Source organism: Bufo gargarizans, chromosome 10 (genome assembly GCF_014858855.1).
Source record: "Bufo gargarizans isolate SCDJY-AF-19 chromosome 10, ASM1485885v1, whole genome shotgun sequence".
NCBI classification, from domain to species: domain Eukaryota; kingdom Metazoa; phylum Chordata; class Amphibia; order Anura; family Bufonidae; genus Bufo; species Bufo gargarizans.
In genome coordinates this window covers 102,079,501-102,089,500 of record NC_058089.1, presented here as the reverse complement: position 1 = coordinate 102,089,500, position 10,000 = coordinate 102,079,501, and the positions used below count along the sequence as shown (strand labels likewise).

The following is a 10,000-nucleotide window of genomic DNA, read 5'->3' as shown; positions in this document are numbered from 1 at the left end:
ATCTATATATATAATATATATCTATATATATATTATATACACATACACAGACATATATATACACACAGGTGGAACAAACATTACCTTGACACTTAGCACATTAAACCATTGTTGCAGCAAACTGTAAAACGGGCACATCATACTGAAAAAGCCAACTGAACATTAAGTGTCACGTTAACATTTGCTGTATCTGTATCTATATAAAATAATAAATTCATTTAACTCTATGAGGTTGGTCTAAGGCGTAGATCTATCTGCGGCCCTATGTACATCACATGCGGTGTCCAGTGATCTCCGCTCTTCTACATGCCATGGATCACCAAGAAGCCCGGATTTGTTTTAAGATGTATTTACAAAAGGTAGAAAAAAAAGAATGTTTTTCAGCATCTAGTTTAAAGATGGCAGCCGTCTTACTTCCCTCTTCAAAAGAAATCAATGAGTAATCCATTAAGAAGCTTGTGCTATGGACACTTGATACACACAGCCGATAGCAGAGGGATACTGTTCAGTCTTAGTTTCTGGTTCATCCTGAGGCTTTTAGTTTTTTTTACAGGTCCAATGCAAATTTTGGACTTTTAATATAGAAAAGTTTTATGGAAGGTGTAGACCGGTACAATGAGGTACCCCGATCTCCTGATCCTAGGCCGAGTTCCTGGGTCAACACATGATGGGATATAGCCAAACTACAAGTAAAACCGCCCCAAATTGCATTGAAAAGTGGTCTTTATGGGGGAAGGGGTGGTCTTCAAGTAGATGGTCAGTATGTTGGAGCTGAAAATCCGTCACAGGAAATCTGGTCTGGGTAAAGGGGTGGACTTCTCAAAGTGGTGGTCTTCTGGAAAGGTTACATTCTACAGAAATGTACAAAATTACAAAAATAAAAATAAAAAAATAAGACCAGAAAAACATTCTACCATTGATTTACATAAAAGCCATAACTAAGAACAGTGTGAATTGAATCCTGCCAAGTCGCCAAAATATGGCCCCGGACCAGTCTTTGTCTAGTTGTAGTATAGCATCTCTATACATTAATGGTATAAAATAACATAAATATGAAAAAACATATATAAGAAGAAAAATTTACTTGGGTTCCTGATGCTCCAATTTATCACTTTAGTAACCAGCATGCCCAATAATATGGAAAATCGATATATTTTTTTAACTGTTGGTTTCACACTGTAAGTATGTTGTCTATGACATGAAGATAATGATTCACCGGAGCGTACGTATCCTTATTGCCCCGCGCTATGACCTGACGCACGCTATTATTTACATTCGATAAGAGGAGCGCTTGTTGTAAATCACGCTCTAGGCCGCCCGTATAATGCCAGCTATGTAAATGAGAGCTACTTATCAGAGGCCGGGAGGGGTAGGTGGCTGTATATATTTTCTTATCCATTTTTCTAATGGATTTATAAGTGTACTTATACACAAAACAGGGAGATTGCTCTCCCTATAGATATACCAGACATCGAATTGAACGAAGCATTTAAAAAAAATAACTGACTATCTGATTCGGCAGCTACAAATTCCTCAGCACATCCCATGTCATCTGGCTGGGATGTCGAGAGCTTGCCAGACACCTCCCTGCACCAAATAAATATTACATTCATTTACGGCCCCCTATGAACAGGTTTAATTTGGGAAATAGTAACGCAGCCAAAAACCTACCTATATTATATTAACTGATTTCAGCTCTTTCTACGTTATGGTGTATTTTATTTTATTTTATTTTTTTATGGGGAGAAAAATACACACTTTTTAGTATTCTGAGGCCTGTTAAAAAAAAGAAAGATTTTTTATTTATTTTTTAATACATTGTTAAACAATTCCCAAGTATTATTTAAAAAAATGGTGTGGCAATAAATAAAAATAAATAAATACAGTATTTATAAATATTTACACAAAATCAAGTCAGATGATGGTGATATTAAAGCTGTTATCATTTGTTTTAATTTCTTTTATTTCTTTTTTTTTATTACAGGAATTATTATTTTTTTCCTCTCTTTAATGTGCAAAAACGGTTGCCCCCCCCCCCCCACCCCCCAGCTGCGTGTTCAGAAGTCTGTCTATTTTGCACAAACCAAACGAGAAATGTTATTTCTGTGGCATAAACTTGGATGCGCTCCAGGCCTTCTATGCAGGTGTTGCTTGATAGGGAGTTAGAATTAATAACTTTAAAAAGTTTTTAAATGAAAAAAAATATATATATATATTAAAAAAATAATAATAAAAAATTACTAAAAGGATTTCCTTTCCAATCACGCTTTACTTAGCGGATAGCAATCTGTGGCATTTGAAAAAGATAATTCTAATGCACCCTATACATAATTTACTAACTCGGTACAGGAAGCGGGGAATATCTGATGCTGCATTTGCGTTCAAGGATGTATTTCTCAAATATTATGAATGATTTGACATCAGAGGCTAAAATGCTGCAGACAAAATACTGTGGTAACAGATGTCTTGTGGGATTATTATTTTTTATTTTTTTTACGATAAACCTATCTACAGACGCGTGCGTGCATGTGAACAGACCTTGCTGTTACACCTGCTTGGTCGGAATAGCTCGCGGATGGTGCAACGTCTGCCGCATAGACACCTATAGTCATAGCTGAAAATCCGAAGGGTATATTCACACCCGGCAGAAGTTTCTTGACTGTAGGATGGGCGCTTGCAAAAAATAAAATAAAAATCCAGGCACTTTCACCCAACTCAACCCCATTGACATGAACAGACGTGATTTTCTCAATGGAAACGCCGCGGCCGCCCCCCCGGTTGCCGCGCGGTTGGACGCAGTTAAATGATTTTCGTACCTATTGGAAGGGTCATCGATGAATAGCAATGACAACTGTGAAACATAATGATCACAGATCCGTTTTTACCGCAGGTGACAATAAAGCGATGCAATCTTATTCTACGCTGCCCACCTGCAACGGCAAGGTGACATTTCAGAAGCCGGGAAATACCGAGTAACGCATCGATGCTGTATCGGCCTGCAGTATGGACATTCAGAGGGCGATATGGACTTGTAAACTGAGTACGGTTTGTCCTGACAACACGATGCATCTCCCCTTTTGTCATTGAAGACATGTCCTCTGCTGGGACGTCACAAAGTAGCAAAAAATCTATAATGATTTCATAAGCTAGGCAGATGCAGCAGAGCCGATTCAGTTCACCGTGTAGGTGTTGTGACGACTTCCTGCCATCCTATGCCAAATTGCTCATCGTCATCAAACTCAGCTCTGCTGCATCTACACGACATATGCCAATAAATGTAGCAGAACTGGGCTTTGCATGGTTTAAGCAGAACAGGTAGGTTCATTTTAGGGATGAAATCCTATATATATCTATTCCCTAAAGCGGATTTCATGACAACCTGCAATCAGGACGAGACGTAACGCGACCATATGCTCCGTGCCCATTATACAGCCCTTCCACCTATACAACCAAATATACGTCCAAGCGTACCACAGTCATAGTCCTAAATGACCCTGATATGCATGCTGCCTATTTTAAGGAGCCATCGTAGGGTTAAACACCAGCTCCAAGGAAGGAACACGTTTTACCACTGTATTCGCTTAAGATGCCAGTGGAGGAAACTCAATCTCAGGTGGATGGATCTGGAGAATATAATAAGACTCCACATCCAGCTGTGGCAAAACTACAACTCCCAGCATGCCCTGATAGCTGGTAGGCTGCCCATAGCATGATGGAAGATGTAGCTTTGCAATAACTGGAGGGCTACGAGTTTGACCTCCCTGACATGCAAGTACCATGGGGTGGACGGATCTGATTCGGGGGTTCTGCTGCGGTAACTCAGGGGTTAAATCTGTCATTGTATCTCCCTCTTCTAGAATGAAAATGCTGATGGTCCCACGAGCAGATAAACTATAACTATCCCTTTTAACCCTTACCAACCCATACATACAAAGGTTCAAGGGACCGCCATAGATATTAAAATGTATGGAAAATTAAAATTCATGCACCATCCAGTAATCTCTCTTTATCCTAAGGATTTCCTAGAACATGGACCTAAATCAACTGGAATGTGGATCTGCAATCACTATCCAAGCCACCGACTATCGCAATTAGAGGTCCGACGTCTATCGGCTACACTAGAGGCACGACGTGCTTGGACACAGATGGGATTTTGTGGAAATTGAATTAATAATAAAAAAATAAAATAAAAAAATGCTAGATAGATTGTATTGAACAGGGGGGTATTCTGACCCGGCCAGGACACTGACCCAAAAAAATGACGGACTGGTGCAAAGTGTTTTTGGACGGCAGGATAGCAAGCAATCAGTGAGGCGTAGAGGATGACTTTATTAAAAAAAGTAAAAAAATATCATTTTATTATATTTTTTTAACTTTTTTTATAATGTCATCCTCTTCGCCTCACTGATTGCTTGCTATCCTGCCGTCCAAAAACACTTTGCACCAGTCCGTCACCAGAGCCTGAGGATAATAAATAAATATACATATATATATATATTTTTTTTTTTATATATATTTTTTTTAAAACATCCACTACAGAATATAGTGCTGTCTACCTAGTCAGCAGTATGCAATAGGATATTTTTCACACCAGTTTCTACATGTAATCGGTAGCCTCCCATAGAAAACACACACCCAAGCCCAGTACAGAATCAAAAACTGCAGTTTATTATTGTAGATTATTTTTTTTTTCTTTTTGATATGACCATAGAAGTGAAATGACAGAGCACAAAGTACAACACATGTCGTTAGTAACTCAAAAATATAAAACAATTTTGCACAGCAAAATATCGATAGACAAAAAAAAAAAAAAAAACATAATAGCTGACACGTATTTAAAATCTAAGATGGTAACTATTTGTAAAAGACATGTTATCAGTCCCTGATAATAAGATATATATATATTTTTTTTTCCTGGTTATTGCCTTTAAGACTTGTGGAATTTTTGAAGCTACAGAAAATCCAGTTCTGCACCAACAATATTATACTGTAAATAAAAAAAATAAAAAACTGCATTATTTTAAAACTGTGCAGTAATGCCGTTTTTTCCTCGCTTATAACTGCTTACGTTTTGGATTAGCGTTCTAAACAGTTTTGCATTCGTATTATATGCTTGCAGGTTATATCTTAGTGCAATTCAGTCCCAAATACTTCAATTCTGAGAAAATTTAAAAAAAAATGAAGACAAAATTCAAAGCAAAAAAATAAAAAAAAGACACTGTTTTTTGTTTTTGTTTTAATGGAAATTACCCCTTAAATACTAAGAGTACTAACCCTTTTAATACTTTGGTTTTCTAATACAGTCAGTGGTAAAGCATGGGTTTAACATATACCCAACTTATATATAAGTTGCAAGCACATGCGTCTTAAAAAAAAAAAAAAAAAAAAAAAAAATCCCATAGCAATGTCTAACCCTCTAACATCACTAGAACAGACAATTTAGTGCATCAATCATTTAAAAAAAAAAACATAAAATGTTCTATACCTACAACAGGGCTAACTCGTTCCAATGAATCTAGGACATAGGATACATTGTAACCAGGTGACAGACTCCGCAAAAAAACAAAAATTAAGGAACAATATGTACTACAAACCCATAGCATTCCACATTCGATAGAAACCAAATGCAAAAAGGGCGACATTTTTTTATTCTTATTGTAAAAAATAAAAAATTTGCTTCAGACTGTCCTTAGCTCACAGCATTTAGTCCCAAGACGAGTTTACTTTGACAAGACATCTGTCCTTTCTACCAATCTTAATTTCGCCACCTTTTAAATAGGAAATTCCATTCTGTCATCTCGGAAGGGAAAGCAATCAGTGCATTCAAATAATAATAATAATAATATTAAAAATAATAAAATCGATGTTTTGCATATTTCGAAAAAAGCTGTTTCTTTTTTTTTTTATAGCAGAGGCAAACTTTATTTAAAAGGGGAACTAGGTTGCACTTTTTTGTTTGCAACTCAAAAAAGTGATGAAGAACATAAAAAGAAAGATGAATGTCATGCCATATTTTTCCAGAAGTCCATTTTCCAAGCAAAAAAACAAAAACAAACAAAAAATAATAATTATACCGTACATGTCCAGCATGCAGGGCCTTCTTATTTATATAATGTCTCTTTTTTCCATAAAGTCTTATAACAATTACAGTTCTTTGTTGCCAAGACATAACAGCAAGCGTAATGCATGAGATGAGTATGGGATTTTTTTTAAATGGCGGGCCAGTCTCATTCATTTTGAGGCCACAGAGTCATATGAAGTTGGATGCAGGCTTCATTTTGGCAGGTTGCTTTTTACATCCTCCTCCTCTTATTTATATATTTTTTTGTTTGTTTAAGTTCAGCAACTCTCAAAATTGATGAATTCAGCGAGATAGTCTAAAAATTCACATTTTAAATTTTTTTTTATTGCAAGCTCATATGAAGAACTCGGGGATGGCAACAATTCTCTGTTTTCTCTCTGGCTTTGACACAGCAAGCTCATAAACTCATGACCTTAAAAACAAAACAAATAGGAAGCGTAAAGTGGATGATAAATTGTCAAAGTGCAGTCTTCATATGAGTGCTTAGGGTTGACATGGGTGCAAGGCAAGCAAGGGGAGCAAAGTGATGACAGAGAAGTTCATGCAATCTTCATATCTCCCATGTTATTTCAGACCACTCCCCACCCCCCTCATAACCTTTAACGGCAATGACATAAATCACAGAACAATAAAGAATCAACATAATAAGGGTCACCACTTGTATAAAACACTGCAGTGCCCTAAATAGATATTGCATAGATAATTCAAGGGTGGTGGGGCTATCAAGGATATCAAACTTCAGAAGAACCAAGATGTAGTCCCTTCTGTAGAGTAATTAAACATGGGAGTCATGAAATCTAACTTCCTCGTATCACTTTGTGCACCAAAGAGCAAAGTAATAGAAGATGTAATATAGGTTGCGTAATCAAGTGCAGAGAGGACACAAGAGGGGGCACATACTTAATGACAAGCCTACTGATGCAGTCGAGATAAGAGTGATGCACCGTGGAGGATGGAAAATGAATAAGATGGGTGAAGGTGTTCACTAACTTTCCTAAGTTTCATAGGAAGAAAGGGTTATGGGCAGGAGGAACCTACACAGCATCTTCAGAAGGGGGTGTTTCAGGAGTGGATGATTTTATCAGTAGAAATTGGTAGATAACATTGGCCATAGATGGGATGACTTGGAGAAATAGTCATGATGGTGTGAAGGACCATGTAAGATCCTTGATAGGGTGGAGATGACCACCATGATGGTCAATCATTTTGGTCTCTTGGGTCACATCCTTTGAAACATGTAGAGTTATTCACAAATTGTGAGAAGAGCCCACTGTGACCAATTTTATATTGCTTTTGGTTGTTTGATCTTATTGGAATGTCCCATGTATGGCCAAGCTTTTAAAGCAGAACCGTAAACCAGTCCAACCAAAGACATGAGGATAGGACAGGTGAGGGGGCTACTTTGTAACAGGCATGGACAGACTACAACAATACATGAAAATCAAGAAGAAGTTGGTAGGACTTGTTAAAGAGCACTTGCCCACTGGAATGGTAAGGATGAGGGCACAAAAGTTGCAAAAAGCATGTGTAGGAAGGAGCTAAAGATGGAACCTCAAGCAAGTGGTGTGGCTGGTGTGGCAATGTCCTGTCAAGAGCTCTGATCTAGTGTGAATGAGCTGGCATGTAATCCTACATAAACCCCATGCTTAGTGTAAGTTGGTTGGTCTGTCCTTCTACCTTGGTCCACAGTGTACACAAGTTTTGAATGTCCTATAAAGATCTTTAAGTAAGATGACCTGTCCTCCTAAAAACCAACCATGTTCAGTATGTTCTGGTAGCTTCCAGAATTCTGGAGTGAGTTGGGTGGCATGTTTCCTCTTTGTATGAATTCATGTCTACAATTGAGTTTGGTGGCATGTTCTGCAACCAAAATCTAGTGTGAGAATGGAGGCATGTTTCCTCCTAGTATAAATTCAGGTCCACAATTGAGTTTGGTGGCATGTTCTAGAACCAGGGTTCAATGTCTAGTGTGAGAAAGGTGGCTTGTTCTCTCCTAGTATGAATTTGGGTCTACAGCTGAGTTTGGTGGCATGTTCTACAACCAGGATCCAAGGTCTAGTGTGAGAAGGGAGGCATGTCCTATCTAGTGTAGAATGGAAAGTCAAGCATGTTCTAACAAGCTTAAGTAGTGCGGCAAGTCCTGGCCAGGTCTAGGGTTCAGCTGGGTGTCACGTCCTATTATAACCAGTCTATTGTACTCGGAGGGTGACAAGACCATGAAGTCCAGTTTTGTTTGGTGGCAAGTTCTCCCTGGTATAACATAACTACCTAAACCTGCTGTCATGGGCTTTGTCAGTAGCATGGCATGTCCTCCCTACCAGGAATCCCCCATGTCTAGTGTGAGTTCAAAGTTTGAAGCAGGACAAGCAAAAGTGAACTGGAGCTGACACTTACATGAAATACTCCGGAGAAGAAGGGTTTTCGCTGTTGGTGGATCCGTTTTCTCTGAAGCCACTTCCCAGGAGCTTCTCATACTTCTCCTTGTAGGCGTCCCTCTCCCGGAGAAGCCTGGAGATCTCCTGCTTGAGGTGCTCCACCTGCTGCAGCAGCTGGCTCTTCTCGGACTCCAGGACGTGCCTCTGCTGCACCCTCTTGAACCTGCAGGACTGTGCATAACCCCTGTTCTTCAGGGTCCTCCTCTTCTGCTTCAGCCGGATCACCTCCTCCTTGCTCACCCCCCTCAGCTGCCGGTTCAGCTCCCTGACGGACATGGTGACCAGCTGCTCGTCCGAGAAGCGATCGTCAAAGTGCAGGTGGTGGTGGTGGTGATGGTGGTGGTGGGGCTGTTGGTGCATTCCCCCGACCACTGAGGAGGAGGATGAAGAAGAACCTGGGGAGCTGCTGCTTCCTCCTCCACCTCCTCCTGCAGACGGCAGCCCGGCTCCTGCTAGTCCTCCAGGGTGGTGGTGGTGATGGTGGTGGTGGCCACCCCCTACTGCAGCAGCTGCTATGACTGCAGACACCACCGCCGCCGCAGAGCCCATGTCTTCCCCGGGCATCCCGGCCGAGGATGCATACTGCTGCCCCCTGGCAAAGCCATCGTAGCCCTGGAGCTGCTGAGGGTGCTGCTGCTGAGGGTGCTGCTGCTGGTGCTGGGTGCTGTTGTTGCTGATCAGAGCCTCCACAGCGTCCTCCGGGCTGAACCCCAAAGCCTCCGGGTTGATCTGCTGGGGATAGCCGCTCATCCAGTAATAGTCATCCAGGTGGCCCTTCTGGTCGCTCCCGGAGCCGGGGCTGGGAGCTGAGAAACTCGGGGAAGGAGGCACCGAGCTGCAGGGCGTGCTCATCGGGGTGGAAGACAACGATCCCCCGGCGATCAGGCGTCCGCACTGGCTGATGATGCGATCGGTCTCCACCGGTTCCTTTTTCACTTCAAACTTCATCAGATCGAAGTCATTAACATATTCCATGGCCAGGGGACTGGTGGGCAGGTCGGACGAGCTCATTGCCAGCTCTGATGCCATCCTCCTGCTGCTGCTGCTGCTGCTGGGCACAGTCCTCCACACGGGCTGCAGAGGGGACACCAGGCTGCTTTGGCCGGGCACCACTGGGTGAGCCAGCTTGATGTTTTTGTCGGTTTTTTGTAATTTTTTTTTTTTGCTTTTGCACCCCTCCAAAAAAAAAAAAAAAAAAAAAAAACCCTCAGTGCTGCACCTGGGCGCTAATCCTGGTGCACACGGGCATCCCCTCCCCGCGGCACCGGCTGCTGCAAAGTCGGGGCTCGGCAAGTTTCGGGCTCTTCTTCTCCTCTTTAACACTTCATCTCCAAAGTTTTTTTTTTTTGTTTGTTTTTTGAGAAGTCCCGGGGACGGAGGAGGAGAAGAGGAGGAGAGGAGAGGACAGCCGCTGTCACAGGGACCGGGGAATTTTCAAGGATCATTCACTTTAAAAGCATTGCTGAGTTTTATAGCTGCCGTG

The 10,000-nt window shown here is 41.1% G+C and overlaps 1 protein-coding gene across 1 annotated transcript; it reads right to left on the bottom strand.

Moving 5' to 3' along the window:
- Positions 1-4,647: 4,647 nt before the first annotated feature.
- Positions 4,648-9,946, bottom strand: MAF (MAF bZIP transcription factor). Its single transcript, XM_044270253.1, has 2 exons — positions 8,477-9,946; positions 4,648-6,494 (listed from the first exon to the last, which is right to left on the bottom strand). The coding sequence occupies exons 1-2, from the start codon at positions 9,544-9,546 to the stop codon at positions 6,488-6,490; spliced, it is 1,077 nt and encodes a 358-aa protein (XP_044126188.1). The 5' UTR covers positions 9,547-9,946; the 3' UTR covers positions 4,648-6,487.
- Positions 9,947-10,000: the final 54 nt, after the last annotated feature.

Coding starts and splice junctions, on each gene's coding strand:
- MAF (XM_044270253.1), bottom strand. CDS start 9,546: ATGGCATCAGAGCTGGCAATGAGCTCGTCCGACCTGCCCACCAGTCCC.